Source organism: Citrus clementina, unplaced genomic scaffold (genome assembly GCF_000493195.1).
Source record: "Citrus clementina cultivar Clemenules unplaced genomic scaffold, Citrus_clementina_v1.0 scaffold_2, whole genome shotgun sequence".
Classification (NCBI taxonomy): Eukaryota; Viridiplantae; Streptophyta; class Magnoliopsida; order Sapindales; family Rutaceae; genus Citrus; species Citrus x clementina.
This window is the reverse complement of record NW_006262688.1, coordinates 4,553,028-4,578,426: the sequence shown is the minus strand read 5'-3', so window position 1 is coordinate 4,578,426 and position 25,399 is coordinate 4,553,028. Positions and strand designations below refer to the sequence as shown.

Below are 25,399 nucleotides of genomic sequence, written 5' to 3'. Positions count from 1 at the left end.
TGTGGAAAAAAATTGTAATGAATTTAACAGGAAATTTGAATTAAAATAGGAGCTTCAAGTGGTTCTGAAATTGTCATATTTATTTTTTTAATAATCAACAACAATGATGATGGTTATTTGAAAAGAACCGTCATTAAATGTAGTGTTCAACAACAAAGATGACGGTTCTTTTTGAAAACCGTCATTAAATATTATTTTAATATTTAATGATGGTTTTTACAATAAATTATCATTAAAATGGTGGATTTAATGACCCTTTTTTTTAAAAGAATCGTTATAAAAAATTAATGAAAAAGTATATTTAATGACTGTTATTTTATATAAATACATAGTTACTATAAATAAATAGTATATTTAGTGACGGTTATTTTGTTTCTCTTGTTTTTATAATTTATTTAAAAAATAATGAAAACATACATAGTTATTATAAATAATGACTGTTTTATAAAAGGCTCTGATACCAGAAGGAAATAGGATCGAAGGATAGATGTGTTTTCGAAATAATTCTTTATTGATTGCTTTGTATAAAACAAATTGGATCGCGGTTGGCAAGTTTTAAACTTGATATGGTACTTAGCGTTGTTATTTGAGGAATCGCTCCTGCTCAGTTATTTTTAGAGCAGATCTTTAATAGCACTTTGGACCAGTAGTCCGCATCCTCGAGTATTCCAGCAGATATACCAAATCAATTTTGTTTTACCAAATAATAATTAAATTCTTTAAACGCGGTTAGTCAATTTTTATAATCACTTTACCATATATTTATTAGATTCTTTAGCAAGCCTAGCAACAATCATACATCTAAAGGCTTGGGTGCATACACAGTACCAGATCTGGTTCCCAGAAATGGTGCTCTGAAGGAATGGAGGGAGAAGAGAAGATTTACAACTGAGGATCGAGATCTGGTCTCTTTGCCTAAAAGGAATGTACAATTTATATGGCAGATCTGATAGAGATCAGTCTGCAGAGCATGCTTTAAAAATAAATAAATTGCTGAAATTTAAATGTACATAAAATTAAATTGCAGAAAATTAAATTGCAGAAATTTAAAGTACGGAAATTTAAATGTACATGGAATTAAAATTGCTTTAAATTTAAATGCTTTACATTTATTTCTTTTGATATGACAGCTTTTAAAATGGAAAATCAGAAAATAGTCTGAAAACAAGGAACTTAGGAAAAATTCCTTGAATACAGAAGATTTTCTTTAATCCCGAGAGAGAGAAGAGAGAGAATTCTAGAGAGAGGGGAGAGAAGAAGAGAGAGAAGTTCTAATCTTTAGAAATGAAAAACCTGAGGAGTCTAAGTCTTCCTCTCGGTTTAAATACAAAAATTTTTAAACTGTTCACTGTAGCGGAGTTTTGAGTGCACAGTAATCTTTGGAACTCTGCACTGTTCACTGTAGCGGAGTTTTGAGTGCACAGTAATCTTTGGAACTCTGTACTGTAGCAGAGCTGTAGTTTTATACAAAATACAGAATACAGAATACACCCCGGGTGAAGAGACATGTGCGCTCTCACTTGTGTCCAGAGGACCACCCGAAGAAGAATAAGGGAAATAAAAACTCTTTTTTTTTTTTAAGTACAAAACTTGTACATAGATACAAATAAGTAAAGTTTTAAATTGGCTTTAATACAGCTTTAATGCTTTATTGGAGAGAAAATACCGAAGTAGTCATCTTCATTTTCATCACCAAGAGAAATAAAAGGTTCTTCATCTCCTGAAGTATTTGAAGAGGAAGTTGCAACAGATGTCTCTGACCTTGTGGCGAGAAGTTGGTGCATAACATTGAAGTATTCATCTTCAGTCTTGGCGTTGGCAAGGAGAGACTGGGCTTTTGTTTTTTGGCTCAAGAAAGTTTGGTGGGCTTTAGATTGTTTAATGGTCGGTTGAAGAAATCCTTTAGCAGAGAGCCAATTTCGGACCAAATTGTCAGTCAATTTTGACTGTTCGTCAAATTTTGACCACCATTTTACTTTAAAGGTTCTTTGAAGGATAATTTGGGCATCTTGAGTGTGGTAATTGAGGTTCCACATCCAAACCCAAGGAAGAAAGAAGTTTGTACAAAAACAGAAGAAAGGCGAAAACCTTTTTTCTGATTCAGAGGGATTATAATGGGGTTTGAACAAATTTAAACAGTAGGTGGCATTTGGTGTAAGGATATCAGGAGTTGGGGCAAAATGGTTCCACCATTGTTTAAACCAGTTAGGAAGGCTTTGTACGGTTATTTTGGAATTAAAGAAAAATAACCATGAATGAGATTTTTTAGGGTTTTGTAAGAAGAATGTGTTGTACCAGGCTTGTTGATAATCCCAGTAGGAGAAAGTCAAACAATGTGGTAAACGCATTTGAAAATTAGAGGGAAATCTTTTTTGATTATGGAGTAGATCACCCCATTGTTTTGGGCTCAAAACTTTTAAAATTGTAGTCGTCGAATAGGCCGGCTCAGAATGGGAGTCACTGAGGAAAAAATGTTTGAATTTAACGGATTCAGTGGCTTCCAAAATACTTTGGTAGTAAGGCTGGGGTTTTGTTAAATCCCATGGTTTAAAAAACCAGCCTTTAGGGAAAAACTTTGTAAGGGTTTGAAATGGATCAGAATGGTAAAACCCTTCTTCAATAGTTAAAATGTTTTGGGAATGGGCTTTATCAAACCAAACCGAAGTTTTTTGTGTTGGTTGTGAAAGAACAATCTGAGATGACGAACTTTCACCAGAAACAACAACATTCTGGGAAAAAGATTTTGAAATTTCTTTTGGGCTTTCTTTTTCAGAAATGTCTTTTGAGGACATTTGGCTTTGGGAGAAGCTGCTTTGTAGGGCGAGCATAAGCTCGAGAGATTTGGAAATGGATTTCATCCATTGATTTACTTGTTCTTGGTTAGAGAGGGCTTTAAATCTTGCTTCTTCATCTTCGATCATGTCAATCCAAGATTTGATTGGCATGACAGATGATAGTAATTTGTCTTTAGGAGGAGAAGAGTGGGAGTCTTTAGGAGTGGCTTTAGGTTCGGAATCTTTGGCAATGCCTTTTCCTTTGTCTCTTCTTTTTGGCTGCATTATCTGTTTTGAAGAAATTCCCGAGTTAGAAAATCAGGAATATAATTTGTATCTCCTTTAATATATTCAATATTAAAATCAAAAACACTTAAAATGGCTTGCCATCGTGCAAAAATTTATTTTGATGCAATGTTTTGAACATCTTTTTCTAAAACATGTTTTGCAGCTTTGTAATCTATTCTAAGTAAAAATTTTTGATTTAATAAGTCACTTTGAAATTTGGATATGCACAAGACAATGGAAAGAATTTCTTTTTTAATGGTTGAATAATTCTTTTGACATTCATTCCAATGTGCAGAAACATATTGAACTATTTGCTCTTTATCATTATCTTTTTGCTTTAGTATGCCTCTATAACCTAGATCTGATGCATCAGTTTCAACTATCTTAGGTAATGCAGGGTTTGCGAGAAATAAACATGGAATGTTTTTGACAGAATGCTTTATTAATCTAACAACTTTTGTATGTTCATCTGTCCAAGGAGAAGGATTCTTTTTTAACCTATTATGCAAAGGCTTAGACATCCTATTAATGTTAGGACAGAAATCAAGAACATAATTTAGACTTCCAAGAAATCTTTGTAATTGGGTTTTGTAAAGAATTTTATCAGGAAATTTATCTGCAAACAAAAGAGACCGCTCAATTGGAGTGATAGTTCCTTTAGAAATATGATGACTAAGGAATCTGACTTTTATTTGGAATAAAGAAACTTTAGAACTAGAAATTGCCAATCCAGCCTTTCTGGTGACAAGGTAGAAAGTCTTTAAATGTTTGAAATGTTGATCAATTGAGTTCGAAAAAATCAGCACGTCATCAATATAAACAATGCAAAAATCAAAATAAGGATTATAAATATCATTCATAATTCTTTGAAATTCTGAGGGTGCATTCTTTAAACCAAAGGGCATGACAGTCCATTCATACTGTCCAAATGGAACAGTAAAAACAGTTTTGTAACGGTCTTTTGGATGAATTTGAATTTGCCAAAAACCAGACTTCATGTCAAATTTTGAAAAGATAAGAGCAGAACATAATTTTTGAAGCAAATCCTTTTTATTAGGTATGGGATACCTAATCCATTTTAAAGCTTTATTCAAAGTTTTATAATTTATTACAAGTCTTGGTATGCCTCTTTCAATTTCAGAATTTTTATTCACGTAAAAAGCAGCACAAGACCACAGGGATCTGGACTTTACAATGAGTCCCTTTGACTCTAAATCCTTTATTTCATTTTTACAATGTTGTTCCAATTCCATATTCATCTGGATTGGACGGGCTTTAATAGGTATCTGCTTTTCATCAAAAGAACTTTCATAAGGCAAATCCACTAAATGCTGTTTTCGGTTCCAAAAAGCAGATGGTAAATCAGCATAGATTTTATTTTCAATAAGATTTTTGAAATCGGAGATTTTTCTTTGTATAAAATCATTTTGTAATTGATTTTCAATTCTTTGAAGAATTAAATCCTTTTTTAAACAAAATAAATTTCTTCTTTTGAATTAAGCATGACATTAACATGGTTTTGATAAATAGAACAGGCTTTAACAATATTCAAGTTCCTTGTTTTTGGCTTTTCAATAAACGGAAAAACAAATTTTTCGTTTTTTGCTTTGAAAGATATACTATCATAGTCGACAGTATATGGGGTTACAAGATTTATAAAAGGAGTTCCCAAAATAATAGCATGATGAATATCATTTGTAAGAACAAAAGAAGTTCTGAATTTGAATCCATTATTATGTACAGAAGCCTCAACTTTAGAGGTAACATTGAACTTTGAATTATTGGCGGCAGAAAATCTTTCTTTTGTTTTCTCATGAAATCGTTTGAGGACAATATCTTCTCTTATGCAATTTTAAATCAGCACCAGTGTCAAACAGGGCAATGGCGTCGATTGCAAAATCAGTGGAGAAAATTAAAGTGATTTTAATCAAATACTTTCTTGTGGTGATTTGTTTTAAAACAAATAGAAAATCATTTGGTACAGACTCAATATTTTCTAAATTTTGGGCAATATTATCACCATTATTAGGATTTGACTCATTATCTGAGCTATCCTGTAATTGCTTTTGTAAAAGGAGTTGGATAGTTTCAGAATCACTTTTTTGTTTTTCTTTCAAATCCTTTATTTCAAGTTTAATGTCTTTGATTTCTTTTTGAATATCTTGAATTGTTGGTGTTGACTTCTTTGTTTTCTTTTTATCCAAAATCTGAGTAAGATCATAAGAATTCTTTTTAACAATTGAGACTTTAGAAGTCTCGGCTTTATTAAAATCCAAAGTTTTCAAAAGTTTATCAAGATATTCTTTTTGAAGATTCGGATCAGAAATATGTTTTACAAGTTCAAGAAAAGTTTCTTGGTCTTTAGTTAAAACATTGATTTTCTTTTAAAATGAATCAGATTTAGATTCACTACTGCTAGATGCAGAGTCATCTGAGTCAAATAGCTCATCAACTTGATATGGATCACTGTCTCCTGACATAGAAGACTCGGAATCAGAAGACTCGATAAGAAGAGGGGCTAATTTAGAAAGGATCTCATCATCAAGGTCAAGCTCATGAAGTTTTTTGTTCATTCTGCAATATTTTGCAGTATGACCTTTTATGCCACACTTGTGACATATAGCTTCTCTTTAATTGAAAGGAGTCTTTGGTTTGGCTTTAAACTCTTTTTTTAGAGAATTTGGGTTTCTTATAAGGCCTCGAAGGTTTCTTATAAGGAAGTTCTCTAAAATTACGAAAGGGTTTCCTAAAATTTTTAGATTTGTAATGTTTCCTGTGAGGTTTATTAGAACACTCACCATTACAATCTTTGGAGATAGAAGTTTTAAAGGGGTCATAATTGAATTGTTTACAAAAACCGCCTAATTCTTGTTTAGACTTCTTAAGCTCCCACTTAAGTCGTTTCTGTAATTTCAAATCTTGATAAATCTTTAAACCTTCTTTATTGACAAAACTGACAAGTTTACCATAGGTGAGCTCATCATAAGGAATACGGTTATCATAAAGGGTTTTGATGGAATTTCTTACCTTTTCACCTAAAAGGGTAGGTAATCCAGCAAAAAAATTTTCTTTCCAAGTTATATGATTTGCATCATCCCTTAGAAATAGTCTGGTAAAAAATGAGGTTTTGTAACTTTGAAATTCACTAAGTTTCCTACATCTTAAATTATGTAGTAACTCAGCGTTTTTATCACGAAGGTGTGAAGGGTCACCAATGAAGTGGAGGGAAATGGTTAAGATTAGAGTAGCAACAGCATCCTGGATTGGATTATTGAACTCATCAAGAATAGGGGCTCCATTATCATCGACTTGAATGGAATTTAGAATGTCTAAGTGTTGCTGATTAGTGAGAAGATGATCCCACCAACCTTTTAGTTGACCAGTAAAACCGGCAATAAGAATTTCTGATATGGCACGATCAGAAGTTCCTGCTTGAGTTTTATAGGCATTGGCTGCCATTGTCATTTGTTGCAACAATCCTAGGATATTGTATTCGGACATACCGTCAATATTCCACTCATAGACTGAAGACGCATTGTATCGGGATTGATTTAATGCACTTGGTCTATTATCTATTGCTAGATCCAGTGGAGTCTTGACAGTGGGAAGGGCTAATTCCCAATGAATTTTGTAGGCTTTAGGAATAGAAGGTTTTTCTTTGAAGGCTTCTATATCAGAAGAGGCTATAGACATTTGGTCTTGTTTTATTACTCCAATCTTGCTAGATTGAGGAGTATCAGGGGCTATCTGAACTTTGCTAGATGAGGAAGAAGCAGCTTCTATCCTATCTAGTTGTTCTCTAATGGCTTTAGCAAAATCTGATTTTGACTCTTGAACAAGCTTTTGGCTAGTTTTCGAAACCTGAAAAGGTTTGAAAATAGATTCCTTAAGCTTTTTGTCAGAATTCGATTTTTGTGGAATAGGATAAATCGAAGAAACAGTAATGGTTGACTTTTGGAATTGGTTTTCTATCCTAGTCAACTGCTTTCCGATTGTATTTAAGTTGGTATTACAGAAATTATTCTGTTGGATAATACTACTTAAATTGGCTTCAGAATCATTTGGCTTTGAAATTTTGTAAGGTGAAGCTCTGATTTGGACAGGAGGTTCTCCATGATCAATGGTTACACTCCGAAGAGGTGGGTGTTCAGACTCTATGATTTTATCGCTATCAAAAAGTTTCCATTTTGGAATTTTCTTCCTAATAGTAATAGGGTTTGACTCTTTAAAAGGATATTCAATGTTGTTCTCAGAAGAATATATTTCGAACCAATCAAAAAATAATATATGAACTTTATGAAAATTCACAAATTCATAATAGATTTGTTGGATTTCTTTTCTTTGATTTAAAAAGTGTTTGAAAAACCAAAGTTTTTTCTCTTTGTTTAAATCAGAATAAAAACCGTTATGCAAAAAAGTTTTATCCAATTCAAATTCCTTTTCAATGACATTAATGACATTTTCTGTAACAGCAGAACACGTAGGTGATGTTGGAGGAGCAGATTCCTTCTCTTCCTGACTTTGTACATGTTGATTACTAGTGTAGATCGGATGAGGAACACTAATGGTGTAATCAACTGATCAAATGGAGGTACTAGGTATATCTGAAGTAGAAAACCTAGGTTGACTCTTTATATTTTGAAAAGGGAGATTTATAACAGAGGGTATTTTTATAAATTTCCTTTTTAGTGAAGGAATGCTTGAGCACGACTCTTTATCAGAAAATCTGGATGAGGTAGACCTTCTGAATGATAGTTTGACTTTACCATCGGAATACTGAGTCACATTTTGTAACTCTGTATTGGGCTCAAGTTGTTTCGGAATCGTCGGTGGGGCGGCTCCTTCAAGAATCCATTCCTCTGGAAGATTGACATCTTTCCATTGGATTGGCTTCGGAATGACAGTGTTTGCTTTAGACAAGTCAGTCTGCAAGAGGAGAGTTTCATCTCTTTTTGACTGGAATTTGTGTTGCGTACTAAACGCAGAGACCATAGCTTTGTATGAAATTTTAAAAATTAAAGCAACTGGGATAGACCCTTTGACCATATTATAATTATGGGTTTTGATTTGTAAAATCATGCTTTTTAAAATATTTTTGTCTTTAAGAGAAATTGTTATATTAGGATAACAATCAAAAGAAATTGGACCTTTACAGAGACTAGATTCGATGCTACTTAGCAATGAATCATCAAAAGAGATGAATCGCTCATCTCTTAAGACATCTAAAATAGAAGTGTCTAGACCTTCTTTTGTTAAAGGCTTTATTCCGACTTGGATAAGACCAATGTGAATATATTTGAAATTCTTTTCTTTTAATTTCTTTAATGATTTTTCTGAAAACAAATAAATTGTTTCAAAAGGCTCTGAAAGAGTTATGTCACGTTCTTCAGTCTTTATAATATAATCATGTTTTAAAATATCAAGCATTTTTGTTTTGTAAATCTTTTCTTTGAAAATTTTTGGAAGTTCCCAACAATCAATTGTTTTGTCAAAGTTCTCAATAATGAATTCTTCAGAACTCACAACATGCTTTGAATCACTAGTCTTCCCGGAAGAAGAGCTAGAAAAGGACGATGTTCTACCGAGTAGAGGGTCCATGGTCAAGACCTTATGGTCTATTTTTGGTTTGGTCAGAATAGCTACAGGTATGGATTTACAGCCCTCAGCAGAATCCTTATCCTAAAACGGGACTTACAACCAGTAAAAATTCACCACAAAAACAAAACTTCAAAATAAAACACAAGATTTTAAAACACGAAAACTCTAAACAATAAAACACTTTTCTCCCGTTGGCTCTGATACCAGAAGGAAAGAAAACAATTTATATTTTTAATGACGGTTATTGAACCGTCATAAAAAATATATTCATTTTAATGTCTCTGCATAAGGTGACGGTTTTAAAATTGTTCTTATGTCGTTCGAACAGTGTTGACTAATTTTGTAGTATTGAAGAGCCATCAAAATAAAGTAAAAGTACTCTCAAAAACTTAGTTCTGCAAAATTTTCTATGCAAGTCGATCATTTTCTCTCCAACCAAAACAGCAGGTTATTGCTTATCACGTGAAACAGCATGAAGAGACATCATATCCTAAGTCAAGCTTATCTAATTCCGATAAAACTCTGAATCCATTTTTGTGTATTTCACATTAGCTTTGCAACCTTAACTTGATGGTGACTTGGTGGTCCGCATAGAATAGTCTGTTCATCGAATACATACGGGTACGATTTTATAATTTGATGGCGGCACAATTCTCAATTCACCAATAGAAAACCATAAACTTTTTGTTTTTATTAAAAAATTATAATATTCTTAATATTGGTAAAAGAAATCAAATTACAACAGATATGGAGGAATAAGGATTAGGCTTCTCTCCTTATTTTGTTTCTCTTCTTATCTTTATAATTTATTTTAAAAAGTTGGTTAAATTATAAATAAAAGTCAAAAATAAATATAAAACTTAATCTTAACCATTTATTTAATAAGGGATGGTATAAAGGGGAAAAAAATGAGGAGAAGAACCTAGCTTGTCCGAGGAACAAAATGAGTACATGTGCTTGCAAGAGAAGATATGAAGTGAATACAAACAAAGTAAGGACAGGCTAATCTCATTTTATTTTTAAATTCAATGACTGGTGCTCATAATGCTTAGATCTTTTTGTAAAATTCAGTAACCTAATAGCAGTAAGCTAGGCAAATAACTTTAATATCTACAAATCCAACTCTTGTTGCCAAGGCCTTGAACTCCTACAATGTTCTCTCCTTGTGGCCAAGGCCTTGACCTTTTCAGATTCCGGTATTGCATTGTACGCAGCAGTTCTTTAGTATCTTCAAGCACTCTTCATCATCCCAGTCAGAGAGTATCCACTGAAAGTTAGACTTATATGAACATTTCTTATAATTAGTTTTTAAAGACACAAACTTTTCAGAATTAACCTACACTATTTAATAGTTCTTTTTTCAATTTCAAGAATTAAATATTAATAAAATAAAGAACCAACCTTCATGAAAAGAGCTTGTCCGTTAGGAACTTCAATAAACATATGTCCACTAACATGCTCCACAACTACAGGAGAATTAAGACAGAAATGAAAAGGAAATTATCTTCTTCTTTTTTAATGGTAAAATAAATTACTCAAATTAAAGAGAAGAATCCATAAAACTAGGTTAGCTGGAAACAAGTGACATATATATTTATAGTTAAATACCTGGACAAGAGGGTGTTCGACAACATGAGGTAAGTCAAAGTTAATACCCTTATTTGTGGGTATCTAGCCACCGGCAACATCCACCAATTGGTTTGGGCCTTCAAATCCCTTGTAGATTTCAAGAATTTCCTTCATGATTATACCTGTGTGATTGTGCATTGATTGATTGAAGAGGTTATTCATTCTAGCATCTTTGGCAGCAGCTGCAAATGCATCCATTCCACTTTGCGCCTTTGTATGTGGTACCGACCCCTCCAATAAAGCATTTTTCAAGTAGTACCTGTTGAGTGTATTTATAAACCCTTCCAATAAAGCATCTTTCATGCACAGATATGAGTGCTGAGTGTATTTACAAGCCCTAGACATACAATTAGTATAAGGAAATTAGAAAAAGGAATTACCAAGAATCCATATTAACTTTGTCCTGAATTATGAGCAGAGTGGGAGCAAGAGAAACTCCATCTTCATTTGGAAAAAAATATCTGGAAACTGATGCTAAACCATATAATCTTTGTGCACTCCCATCTTTAATATTTGTGGCAAGATTACATGTGAGGAAAGAGTAACTGGCTAGGAGGCGCAGCATTCTGTCAAGTATTATTGGGGTTTCTTTGTTATTCTTGGGCAGCTGAGAGGCAAGGGAGTTGATTTGGGCTAGCTTTTACCATAATCTCTAGCACACCAAGCTGAATGGCAGTTTTCATGGTCATCGGAAGCACTGCGCCTAGAAATTAATCAAAAAATTATAAAATTAAAACTGTGAATATTAGACACATATTTCCATATTTTTTTAAAATTTCAGAATTTTTTGAATTCTTTTGGTACTACAAATAATTTTGTGAATTTTATCATTCTAATGAAGTTGCAGTTTTACAGTGCAGCAGTGTCTATTTCGAAAATACATATAAAATTGAAAACGAAGTCAAATCTGATGAAACAAAATTTATTCAATAATCCCTACATGTAATTATACAAATAAAACCCTAAATAGAATGACAGGAAAACTTGTAGAGAATAAAGAGAGTAAACTTAGCAACCGTTATGATTATCTCATAAACAAATATTTGAATCGTAGGGTATGAGTAAGAGCGTAATAAGCAACAGAGAGAAAAAAAAAAAGAAAAATGTTGTGCACTTAGGGTTATGAAAGAGGGAAAAGTATAAATTTATAGAGAGTCTTAAGAAATCCTATTAAATTTAAAAAAAAATAAGCCTTTTCCAAAATTACCTCATGAATAACCCTATTTATAAGGGCAATAATGCCATTTATAAATTCTAATAAAGCAAAATTTTCCATAATTTAAAATCATGGAAATTTTGGCGTTACAACAAACTATTTAATTATATTTAAATTTGTGACTTTGTGTTCTAAAGATTAATGTTTGGACATTGTGCTTTGGATGGAGACTATTAAGTTTAAACTTTGTGCTAATTTTTATTTTTATTAAGTTTATACTTTGTGTTAATTTTTAATTTTCATTCATTTGAATTTGATTCTATAGTAGTTTCCTTTTTTGTTGGTTGAAAATTGGTAAAAAAATGATTATAATTAAGAAAAGCAGTTTAAAAAAACAATCTAAAAATGTCGAGAAAAGAAAAAATAGCTCAAAATTGCATAAACCCGAATTGACCTGAATCCTATTTGATCTGATTTCACCCGACCTGAATCAACCTTAATCTAATCTGAACCCCATCTAATCTGAATCCAATCCGATCCGATCTCCACTTGATTTTTTAACCCGATCCGAATATACGTTCGGGTGGAGTTCGGAATTCATCCAACCCGACCAACCTGAAACCTGATCGGGTTGATCCGAACCCAACCCAAATAAGTGTTATACTATTTATTTTAATGATTAATTATGCTTTTGATATTATGAACTTCTTATGAATTTTTCTCCTTTCATTATAACATGTCATTTTATAAAATTTATTACTTCTAATGTATGTTTTAATAAAAAAGGGCTTGCAATACTTTTGGTACTTGATAACCCTAGTATGTTGAGAATGATTTTACTTATTAAGTTGACGGCTCACCCATTCTCATTACTTTTTGCAGATTGAGTAACTTGTTGAGAGTTGAGAGATGTGCTTATTTATGGAGCTAAAGATTCATTTACTTTTGCTTGTTGAATAAGAGAATGACGAACTTTTGTTTCCTTTAAGTTTATTTATCTTTTGAACTTGTAATTAAGGAGTTTTGAGACTTTTGTTAAATTTATGTCTTTAGGAGAAAATATTTAGCATTCGACTTGTGGATTTATGGATCGAATTAATAAAATTTGAGATATTTTAGTTTGAGGTTTTGTTTGTAAGGATTATGATTTATAAATAACCCTCTTTACCTCATGCTTCGCATGTGTTAAACTTGTGGTGTTATAGGCGTCCCCATTTTTTTCATACGGAAATGTTATTAAATCACATAACTTTATAGTTAATCGAACACTAACTTTATTATTTCACAAAGTTTAATAGCAAATTGCACACTAACTTTATTAAATCATATTACTGAAGAGCATGTCGGCTACTTTTTCCATATTAATTTAAAACAATGAGATGGCTCTCCCACTTTGACACTTTGAGATTTGCTTCACGAGAGACACGACTGCATTCGAGCTTTTTTACAAAATGATGAAATATCTAAAATTTCTAAAAGAAATTTGAAAATGAAACTTAAATATCCTAATGATGGAATTTGGCAAAACTGTGACGAATATCGCCATCTTATAGGCTGTGAATATATGAAGGACATTTTCGTCACTCTCAGAAACTATATTTACCACTTTGATCCACTATAACTTTTGAATACCATATTTTATTTATTATATTGAATGAAACATTAAAAAAAGAAAAAGAAAAGAAAACAACATACGGGATAAATATGACACGTTTACCGACAAGTAGATTGACATCCCTACAAATTTGGAACTAATTATTTCCAAGGAAATTGATTGCCTGTAACGTTGATCATACAAGTCAAGTACAAGTTGCCTAATATTGATCATACAAGTGAAGTACGAATTGCCTAATATTGAGAGAAGTCCAAATAAGTTTTTTTTGATTACATGAGACTATTGCTCAGATTACAACTCATATTACATGAGAATATAACTGATATTTACAAATCAGATTATTACTGGGACCAACTTACATCAATGCTAATGGAGCTCTGTCCAGATTTTAATCCTCATAAATATTCGAGGGATGTCCACTCCTCACTCATGGGTAAGGAAAAAGATTGACTTCACTCAATTTTTAATTGAGAAATGAAATACCCTCACAATACTTTTGTGGGGTTCGAACTGCTACCCTCCAACTTGGAGGGCAGCAGCCTTGACCACTCCGCCAAAGGCCGAGTGGCTAGAAGTCCAAATAAGTTATTTTGTGTAAAACATTGTTGGATGGCTAAATATGCTCCTTTCCTACATATTTTCCAGGAAAGAGCAAGGACCCTTATTTAGAAGCCCTCAGGTCCGACTCTTTGTCAAAATCTCACGTGTAATTTTCTTTTTTTTTTTTTTTTTTTAAAGTTCCCTTTAATTTAGCTGAATCCACTGGCTAAATTCTCATGATGTCAAATTTGAGGGTAACTGGCTAGCATTTCCTCTTTTAGAATCTATGACGTTGCGTGACGAGTGAACATGAAACCAATTAAAGTCACCAAGCTTGAATAAGTCTCCTATTTACTCTTTTCAAAATGGAATTTTCTCATCATCATCTTTGTGAGAATAGAATAACTTTCTTTCTATAACCATGAATGTAGTGAATTTTCCAGTCAGTTGTCACCATTACCTGCCATAGGAAAGGCAACATGTATCAAATATTTGGTAAGAAAATTCAATAATCTTTCCCTTTTCTCCTATTCATTCTCAGTGAAAGTATTTCAGTACTACTTGTTAAGCATGAGCTGATGAAATTACGTACTGTCATTGAATTACATCATAAAATTAAATGGTGTGATGAGTGAAAATGAAACCGTATAAAGCCACCAAGATTGAGTAATTCTCCTATTTATTCTTTTGAACATTGAAATTTCTCATCATCTCTGTGAGAATAGCAAAATTTTCTTTCTATAACATTCAAATGCAGTGAATGTTCTAGTCAGCTGTCACCATGAATTACATGTGCGCGCGGAAATGCAGTCAGTATCAAATGTTTGCTAAGAAAATTCAACATTCTTTCCTTCTTTCTCATATTTTTTTCTCAGTAAAGGTATTTTAGGACAACATACGTAGTCAGAGTTTATGCAAGAGACGGAGATGTGCGTACGTACTTGGCCAAAAAGTAGCACACGATGCTATTGTTGCCGAAGCGCGGGTTGAGCAATTATCAATATTATGATGATTGTAACTTCTTAAGAAATATAAATGTGATGAAAAACAAATACAAAAAAAAAAGAGGACACAATAATTTTTGTGGTTCAGCTTAAAATGTACGTCTACAGACAAAGATTTTAAAGATAATTTTTACTTACAAATAGGAGTTACAAAATTAGAAACTACTCTTAAATCCCAATTATTCAACACACCTAAATGATCCCTTTTGCACCCAGGGAAGTGCTCTTTTTACACTCTTGAAGAGTATACTTACTAATGCTATTAACTCTCAAAATTTGGAATGCTTTTCTCTCTCGAAATGAAGCTCTATATGTATGAGTGACCTTGAGCTTCAACACTTGCAGTCCAAAATCCGATGAAAAAGCCTCCCTTTCCATATGCAAATATTGACAAATAAAGCATGAACCGCCGATCATTCATAATGGACAAAGACCACGTGAGAATTTGCAACTAAATTTCATTTGCATGCAATGGCTGTGCCAGAAATTATTTTTAGCAGGAGCTAAATTTAAATAGTAACTTAATTTAAGAAAATGATTAACAAATAACTTATATTAAAATAAAAATTTATTAAAATATTTAATACAATACACTTATAACTGTTTTCGACGTGGTTTCATATGTTAAAAACATTGAAGAATAACCTCATTATCAAGACTATAAGAATTTGTTCTTTTTCTATGTATATAAGAAGTCTATCATTCAACTAGTGATCTTCCATCTAATTTCGCAGATGATTTTTCACAAAATTTATAATTGAAAATGTCTTTTCTACTGTAGTTGTGGTAACTGGTAAAATCAATGTTAATGTCACTAATAAATAAATAAATAAAATAATTTATCCTTCTTAATCTCACCCATAGCATTGTTATTTTATTATTTATAATAATTAGTAAAGTTAAAATTAAGGAGCTAGCATTGCCAACAACCATTTTAGCTCCTTTGCCACTTTATCAACCCACGAAGCATTGCCACAAATACAATAAGTTAAAAGCTAAGAATATTATTCAATTCAAAAAAACATAAACCAATTAAAAACTCAGAATATTAAATCATCAAGTAGCAAAGGTGCTTAACAATTCGAATAAGTTAATCAATCCCAATCATTAATATAAAAAGCTGCAAAGGTACGAAATTGATACCAGAGATTTTTTTTGGCAAAGTATTGATGACGGGTTGGGGATTTGATTTTGTTTTTGTTTTTTTTCTCAAAACGTTGTATCAGAGCATTGGTATCTTAGTTATTTTAAAAATTTATCAGGAACGTTCTTGTAAATCTATTAAAAAATAAAATGGATTTAATTATTTTTCAAAATCAAGTAGGGGCTGAAGCCCCTGCTAGCTCTCAAGTGGCGCCGCCACTGTTTGCATGCATTTAAGCCATGCACACTTTGCAAACAACTTGCACGTGCAATTTGCCGCCACCTTCAATTTTGACCTTCACGCTTTAATAATTTCCCTTATTCAAGTCAATATTTCAACAGCTATCACCATTGATGAGTCTAATCGGGCTTCTTGTTTTATCCTTATAAAAATCTTAAGTGCCCTCATTGTATAAAATCATCACATTAATTCATTAGATCCGTAACTCAATTAATTACCAAAAAATATAGGCTTCAATCCGCCTATGTTTCATTATATATAAATTGGCAAAGGTCTGTTGTTGTTGTACTGCACAAGAATACCTAGCTAGTTGCCAAGAAAAAAAGGAATGGCTCTACTTGTTCTTGGGATCCTTTTTGGTCTTCCCATCTTTCTATTGTTTCTTCTCCAAAAACACAGAAAAAACACAAGCGCTAAATTTCCACCTGGCCCTCCTGGTCTCCCCATAATCGGTAACCTCCACCAGTTCGATGCCACAAACCTTGCATTTTATTTATGGAAACTTTCTAAACAATATGGTCCCATCTTTTCTCTGCGTCTTGCTTTTAGACCAGCCATAGTAATTTCTTCAGTAAAATTGGTTAAAGAGGCCTTCAGAACTCACGATCTTCAATTTGCTGGCAGGCCAGTTTTGCTTGGCCTGCAAACGCTATCTTACAATTACTTGGGCGTCACTTTTACCCCACATTACAATGAATGGAGAGACATGAGGAAAAGATTTGTCACCTATTTGCTTAACTCTAATAGAATTGAGCAATTTCGTCGAGTTCGAAAGGATGAGATTTTCCGTATGGTTGAAAAAATATCAAAGCTAGGCGATGCCGCTGATGAAGATGGTTCATCCAAAGTGCCAATCAACTTAAGCGAGATAGCGATGACTTGCGTACGTAATATTATTTTTAGAGTCACTTTTAGCAAGCGCTTTGAAGATGATGGCCCAGCAGCTGTAAATAGATTGGATTATCTTCTTGCGGAAACTCAGCTCCTGTCTGGGACCATTTTTTTCTCAGACTGCTCTTTTTCTTTCATCGGTAATTGCCTCGATAGAATCACAGGAATGCATCGCCGTCTCCAAAATCATTTCAAAGATTGTGATCGATATTATCAACAACTCATCGATGACCATTTGGATCCAAAGCGACCACAAGCTGCTCGTCAGCAAGGGGACTTAATCGACGACTTACTTAATCTCACTAAAGCTGGTGATCTGACATTGGATGATGTCAAAGCAGCAATCATGGTACATACATAATCTATTCCTTTTACCAAAAATTAATTTATTTCTCATCTAGCTGTTCCCCACTGACGTACTTGGCCGAGTGGTTCTCAAGTATACCTGGCCACCCCAGTTCGAATCATCAATTTTGGTTTGCCATTTCTCGTATAATGCACTTGCTTAATACATGTGCTTTAATTTGCATATATGCAGGAAATATTTATAGGTGCCACGGACACAAGTAAAGTTACTATTGAAATGGCTATGACCCACCTAATGAAGAATCCTGAAGCAATGAAGAAGGCTCAAGAAGAAGTTACAAGTGTGGCTAAAGATAAAGGGTTTGTAGATGAAGATGATATTCCAAGATTAGAGTATATCAATGCTGTAATCAAAGAGACAATGAGGATTCAACCAGCGGCTCAATTCATCCCAAAGGCAACAACAGAAAGGTGCGTCATCGATGGTTATCACATACCAGCTGAGACAATGGTTTTAGTTAACGTGTGGGCAATAGGAAGGGACCCTCAAGTTTGGGATAAGCCAGACAAATTTATTCCTGAGAGATTTGTGGGGTCTAACATTGATATGGGAGGACAAAACTTTGAATTTATACCATTTGGTTCCGGCAGAAGAATTTGTCCAGGGATAACTATAGCATTGCCCAGTGTGGAGCTCGCACTTGCCAATCTTCTTTACAAATTTGATTGGAAAATGCCTCATGGAATGAAGATTGATGACTTTGATTTTGAGGCTACGCCTGGTCTTACCCAGCACAAGAAAAAGCCTCTCAAGCTCGTGGCAACCAAATCTATATGATGGTTTAGTCACTAGTGTTGTGATTCAAATAAGTTTGCATGCAAGCACTTTTCTTTACGGTTATTGTTTGTTCGAGGATCATAATATGTAACGGTGAGGGGTGCTACTCAGCTTTCTTTTAAAACCAAAGCTCATAATGCTTTTCTAGATTGCTTTTGCTCTTTGTTAATTTCTTTTAGTGATTTAATAAAATTTTAGCCCAATTGAAATCATTCTCATTTTGATTCAAAGATTCAACGAAAAAATAGGGTCAGGGAGAGGAACAAGCCAATAACCCACGAACGGCAGCCAAGACCTGTATCTGTCAGACGATAAAATCAGTCCCGTCATCAGGTTCGATAGGAACTAAGAAAATGAAAGAGATTAGTGCTTTGGCCGGAGTTTGTGGTGCGGAGTTTGAAGATTGTTCATGGATCACTTGGCTGGTGTGCGAAGCAGTGTTAATGGTGTTAATTAATAGTTACCTCTTCCTGATTTCCAGGATTCAAATACATAAGAATGTTCCATGATTTGGAATTCTCTACCAAGTTAATTAAATGAAGAAACTAATGCTAGATACTCAAAGCAATAAAACATTGGATTAATATAATAAACTCAGTATATATCTAATTGATTCATTTCTCAATTAATGGTAATAGATACAAGATATATTATTTATTTTTGTTCAAGATAAGCAAGTACAACATACAGCTGGTGTAAGCAGCTTAAGGCTGATATAATCTTGATTTAATCTAATGGTTGATTTTAAAGGCTGTTTTGTCTTCTTTGCTCTAAATATTTCTGGATGAGCTCCTGCTGAGTCACTCATCCTTGTCACCTTCGCACATCATATTAAATGCCACATGACTATACAAGCTGTAGACAGTGGGCTGCTGGTGATATTACAAATTGCTCTCATACAGGCAAATCGTCGAGCAGCTGATTCATTATATCAAACATTTTGCCTTCGTTCAATATGCCTATGTTAAAAAAGAACCATCTTCTTTTCAACTCAAGGTTGAATAATCAAGCTTTTCATCATAAATTTTGTCCAAAACCAAATAAGAAGAGACTGAAAACACTGTGATTGCAATCAAAAACCACCTGAATTGAAGGTTCACCAATGACTTAGCTCGGAGTAAATCCTCATCACCAAGGCATCTAACAACTTGATGCTCCTCTTCAAGATTGATGAAGCAGCCCTTAGGTATAAGCGCTGGAGTCCAAAGCATGAAGCCGGTAACTATGAGCCAAACACCATTGAACGTAATACTAGTTGACCTAACAAAGCTAAGCAAGAAGTTTTGCGGGTGGCCGATGGTCATTAGGGTTGTGATCAAAGAAACAAGAAGGATAATTTGTAAAAGCAAATGGTATTGGCTTTCAACACCCTTGTGGTCAGCTGAGTGAAAATGAATGAGAAGAAGCTCTTGCCCAAAGGCTATTGCTTCAAGGAAAAGTGTTAGAGCATAATGAGCTTTGGAGCCAATTTTGTCGAGAATTATAGCAAAGGCTGCATAAGTGAAGAAATTTAGTGAGATTGTTGCATGCTCAAAATGGCGAACACGATTTAACGGTATAATTAGATCTGAGTTATGTAAGGGTATTCGGAAGCCCCAATAAAGCTCAGAGGCTATGAAGATTGAGCTCACTGCCATTAAGGAGAAGAGCTCTATGTGCCTTATTATTTTTGAAGGAAACCATGGGGGAGATGTGAAGGAATTTGGGTGTAGAGAGTGGAGCTTGATGTTATTGAAAAGACGCCATAAACCAAGTGAAGAGAAGGTGAAGCCTAGGGCTACATGCCCAAATAATTTAGTCATAATCTACTTTAAGTTTTCCCTAGACCAAAACTATCTTGTTTAATGATTTAAGATGGGAAAATCCTACCGTATATTTATATTGAAATGAGATAATTATGATGGTGATTAAGAGAATCAAGTAAGATATCAAATATTTTGCTTCTTGTTTTGCAATCTTGTGGCCTTTCCTCACTACACTACAAGAAAAATAGTATATAACAACAGGCAAAGAGTGTTGTAGAAGGGATATCACAACAAGCATCTAAGCGTTGCGGTTCTTGATGTAGCGAAAAGTAGGTAACTTTCGACTACGCGCAATTCACGTTGTTGAAAAAGATATGAACATTGTTAAATATCATATGACAACTTATAATGATTGTGGTTAAAAAGATCATGTGCTTCCAAACTTTCCACTACAAGCCTATGAATGTGGCTATAAATTACATAGCAACAAGCAACTAAATGTCGCCATTAATTCTAATTTTTATTTACAATAAACCACATATCCTGCATGTTGTCAAATATATATATATATATATATATATATATATATATATATATATATAATTATTAATAATTATTATCATTATTATGACAACTAATATTATCATTTTTATTACACTATTGCTGCCGCCATATGTAAAATTCATGCGAACTATTTCTACAATTTGGCTTGTTATAATAAGTTTTCATAAACTTAGTAATAAGCCCACATCACAGCTAAGGCTCACACCAACATTTTTGTATTCATACAAATCCTATTACATAGCAAATATGAAAAACACCATATAACAATTAATCCATAGAAATTTACAACATCAGTTTAAATTTCATCTAGCCAAACACCCAAAAAATTAGTAAAGAAACACATTAGTGGCTGTTGCAATTCCATAAATATCAACTTAAAAAAAACCATCTCCAACGAAAGCTTCTTCAATTCAGCTATTCCATCAAAAACTTGTTCAGAGCATATATACACTCCAACAGAAACATCTTCAAGGCACAAACTCCTACAAAAAGATTAACTGAATCAATATTCATTTGTTGCATTTGGAATATAATTATACACACACACCCCCAAGAAGAATATTTTATGCCTACATACCTTTTTAAAAACAATTTGATACAACTTCCTGATTATTTCTCATTTCTCTAAACTTCTTGCTTATTGCTTGTCCAGCAAATATTAAAATGTATAATTTTCATAAACAAGAAACTTAACATGGTTACTATAAGTGCAATGCAACGGACTAGCTTACTTTAAATTCTGGAGACAATCTTTACTTGACAATATTAGCCCAATCTTCTTTGAAAATTATACTTTTTTGGCCTAATAAGAGCAACCTTCTCTGTCATGTACTTTTTTGGTTTACTTTATCTTAGTTGTTAGCTTTGATTTGTATGGTCTCCAACAGTCACCCATCGTTCTTAATGCCAAGCATTCAAGATAAATAATGTATTTCTAAATAAAGATAATTACTATGTAATTCCATAAACATGCACCAATGGCCAATAGTTCGCTGTCAACTAAAAGCTAATTTCAATGCACACAAGCACATGCTCTCATGTTATAACTCTAATAAAAGTGCATATTTGTAAGAATTTACACCTACTGGCTGGCCATAGTAGTTAAATTCAATGCTTAATGATGGAGAACAATCTTGAATCATTCCAAGTTTGGTTGGACCTCTTTTGTCTTTTGGTGCATCTATCATCAGATTGAGGTTTGTGTGCATTTTCCCTATTGCTAGTTGCTAATGATCCATTCTCCTCTTGAATAGTTGCATTTTCTCTAAATTTATCTCGACTTGCCTAGAAGACTTTGTAACACATAGCAAAATTAATGTAAGAATAAACATACTAGAAAAAAGTATATGAACATGAAAAAGTATAATTTAAAGTTGAACAAAAAAAAAATCTTACTAGCCAATAATAAATCTTGGAACCCTCTTTGTGGTTTTTTCAATACTAAATACTAATTTGATTTTTCATTATCCTTACAATAAATCCAAATTGGCTTTGTCCCTCGTGAAGGTTAACCAAAGTGAATCCTTTGTCAACTTTAACAGCATTAACTATATTAGTTCAGTCACATTTGAAAATAGGGAGCTAAAAGTATTGTAATCAAGCACTAATATATCTCTCAAAACTCCATAGTAAGTAACTTTTCCAAAAGAGAAATGCATTTTGAATTTTAATTATACAAGGGGGAAACAATACCTCAAGTTTGCTCTATAATCAGATCCTAAAATGTCACAGCTGATTCAAGAGATTAATGGCATTAACAGAAGTAACTTATCTATTTCATAAAGTCAACAACGCCAATAAGAGATTAAAATTGTGCCTTTCAATTAAAAAAAAATAATTATCCATCTCACTAGTAATATTTACTCATTTAAATTATTTTTACCGAAATAAGTTTATCTTGAAAATAAAATATAATCTTCAAAATTATCTTTTCCATGTAAAATATTTAGCTTCAGGCGTTTCAAAAGAAAATAATCTTTTGGTTTCAATCACCCACCACAAAAAAGTAACATTTATTTTATTCATGCATAACAGATGAACCCCACAAGCAATAAAGAATTGTGCCGCTTACCAAACAATGAATCTACAATGGGACGATGTCGAGCGATTTTAAGTGAGAAGAAGTATAGGGCGAAGACCCAAATCTTCTAAAAACAAAATAGGTGGAAAGAGTAAATTATTAATTAAATGGAATTAGGGAAGTGAAAGTGAGCTTTATCAATGAAATTGAAAAGAAGAGTACCTGATACACTCATTTCCTTGGGTGGGCAGCCGCCATTACGATGAAGATTGAGAGGCTTGCTTTCCTTTAGTGGCAGAGAAAGAGTAAAGTGGTACTGCAAAGAGAACCGAGGGTTTCACTAAGTCAATTTGTCTCTTTTTTTTTTACCGCGCTTTAACCCGTGCGCGCAAAATGAAATTTTTTATTTATTACACATTATTTTCTATTACTTTACTTTTAAAATATATTATAGTTAATGATACCCTCAAAAAATTTATTTGTTATAATTTACTTTTAAAAAATATTGTAGTTAATGATACCCTCAAAAAATTTATTTGTTATAATACTTTTATGCATAAATTCCATGAGCAGCTATTTATGTTTTAATTTTCACCAATTTCATATTAAATTGAGTTAACAAAGAATTTTACAAAAAAAAAAATTTCAACAACATGCAAGATATAAACGTTTTTATTTAAATAATAATTTTTGCAACAGGCAATTCATTGTTGCCTTAAATAACTAATTGCAACATGCAAATTATGGATGTTGTTATTATATACTCCTATACCGCAACAAACGGTCGCTCGTTGTCGTAAAGTTTTAGACCACAATCACTTTTTGCATGTTGCTAAAACTTTTTATTTACCAACATGCAGTTCATGACTGTTGTTAATTATAAATTTGACAACATTCCATCTGTGCACGTTGTTAAAATGATGTTGCCTTATCCCAATTTTCTTGTAGTGCTAGTTAATATTTAATGTTGCAATTATGCTTATATGTCACAAATTGTATGTCTTCTGTTATTATATGGATACCGTAATAAAACTGTAGAAGCAAAAGATTTCATTTTGCGAATACACAAAATTAAGTACTGAAACTTCTCCATTTTCAATTGAATTTTAAAGTATCCATTTATTGTCCACAAGTTACTCCTTAAGATAAAGTCAATGGCGAAATCATGAACACATATATATAAATTTTCAAAAACAACATACAAAAAATTATATAACAGAAACAATCACAAAATTATAATATTTAATAGAGCGTAGATTAAGTAATTTGATCAATTAATTAATGGGTAATTTTTACTTTGGTCCTTGTTATATATGAGTGAGATATTGTTTAAGAAGTGTACTATTATTCTAAATCCATGATATCATTATGTGTCACCTATGCTTAGAACATGTTTAACATAAACCTAAAATAACACTTGTGCCTCTGAGTTTTATTATAACTATATATTAGTTTTTTTAAAAAAAAAAATATAACATACCAAAATTTGACCCTTTTTTTAATATGGTACAAATCATTTGACTCTTTTTGTTTTAATATGGTACAATTCAATTGATTTATTTACTATTAGAATTCAATTGGGGGATCAATATCACTAAAACACATTCTAGTATTCAACCCTAAGCTCAATCTACAAACTAGCGAGAGAGAAATCAATTCTCACCAAACTATAGATATATGATTGTTAAAGAGAATGAGAGTCCTAGACTATAACTCAGGTTCCGGACAGGGCCAGTTGGGCTAGGAGCCCACTGACTAACTACATACACATTTAAAAGACCATTTGCCACCACATATTCACTCATCACGTTTCACTGATAACACAATCTATGAGAAAATAGACATTGAATACCGCACTCATACATACTAATGGTGTTTTTTTATCCTAAAGCTCATAAATATTAGATGTACCATTGAACAAAATATCAATAACACATTTAATATACATAGAAATAATTCAATCCAAGATTCTAAACTTTATTAAACAATAGAAAAATTATTACACCTTCTGGTAAATAGTAAATTTACACTATTGCATCATTTTCCTAGATTTTAACCAATGTAAAATTCTGGAACAAATCACCATTCCTACCTACATCAAAATATTTTATTTCTTAGAAAATCAGCGGGTCAAGATCGATCTTTCAATTCTTTTTCGATTGTTTTAGGCCCAACTTGAGATGACAATTCCAGACTCATTATTCTTCGTGAGCCCGCGAGGGCCCAGATCGACGTGAAGAAGAGCCTCGTATCTTCACTCAACGGTAGACACACCATCGATGGGTCTCACACTAGTGGATTTCCAAGCTAAACTCGAAGCCGATAAAACTGCAGAGCATGATAGTCGAAATTCACCCCCAAAATTGGAGCAACAAGGGAGCCGGATTTCACCATTTACCAAGGTGCACGCTTTTTCAGTTTAAAGAAAACAAAGGCATTGTTTCGCCAGTTGGGTTCTTCAAGTACCAATCTTGTGCCGGACTCTTTTTCCTCTTAGGAATTTGCGAGTAGTAGATATTTATCTTATAAATTTATGGGTAGAATAGATGTATATTCTTCTAAATTAATGAGAGCAGAAATTTGAGTTATTCTATAATCGAATCAATCTAGATTAATCTTAGTAGATCTCTAATTATAAATAGGGTGGAGCTATTTTCACTCTAAAAAATACTTTAAACACTCTTTTACTCATAAAACTCGTTAAATTTTTTAAAAATAATTTTACTCAATACACTCTTGAAAATGCCAAAACAGCCCTCAATTTGTTCATCACTATAAACCCAGAAAATTAAATCCCATACAAAGAACTTCTTCGACAGTACTCTTCCTCGTAACTCTAACACAATGGCTTTGACCTTTGTTTAGTTGCTCTGAATGAAGGGACGATGATAAGGGATTAAGGGTGAAAAAAACAAATATGATTGATAATAATATATTTGAACCTACTGTAGAAAAGGAGCTACAAAAATTGGCTTGTACACTCTTGTGACTGTTAGGAACTAACAAATATGAAATATTAACTTTTGATAAATTGGAACCTTGAGATA

General features: G+C 32.8%; 3 protein-coding genes and 1 pseudogene across 3 annotated transcripts; 2 read left to right on the top strand and 2 right to left on the bottom strand.

Moving 5' to 3' along the window:
* Window positions 1-9,708: 9,708 nt before the first annotated feature.
* On the bottom strand, window positions 9,709-10,984 carry LOC18052461 (annotated as a pseudogene).
* A 5,332-nt stretch (window positions 10,985-16,316) lies between these two features.
* Window positions 16,317-17,240, top strand: LOC18052460 (cytochrome P450 83B1). Its single transcript, XM_024190655.1, has one exon. It carries the CDS (start codon window positions 16,317-16,319, stop codon window positions 17,238-17,240), a length of 924 nt encoding a protein of 307 aa, XP_024046423.1.
* Window positions 17,241-17,546: 306 nt separating this feature from the next.
* Window positions 17,547-18,108, top strand: LOC112101105 (cytochrome P450 71B37-like). Its single transcript, XM_024191261.1, has one exon. The coding sequence runs from the start codon at window positions 17,607-17,609 to the stop codon at window positions 18,021-18,023; it is 417 nt and encodes a 138-aa protein (XP_024047029.1). The 5' UTR covers window positions 17,547-17,606; the 3' UTR covers window positions 18,024-18,108.
* A 901-nt stretch (window positions 18,109-19,009) lies between these two features.
* Window positions 19,010-19,850, bottom strand: LOC18052459. Its single transcript, XM_006445781.2, has one exon. The coding sequence runs from the start codon at window positions 19,823-19,825 to the stop codon at window positions 19,010-19,012; it is 816 nt and encodes a 271-aa protein (XP_006445844.1). The 5' UTR covers window positions 19,826-19,850.
* Window positions 19,851-25,399: the final 5,549 nt, after the last annotated feature.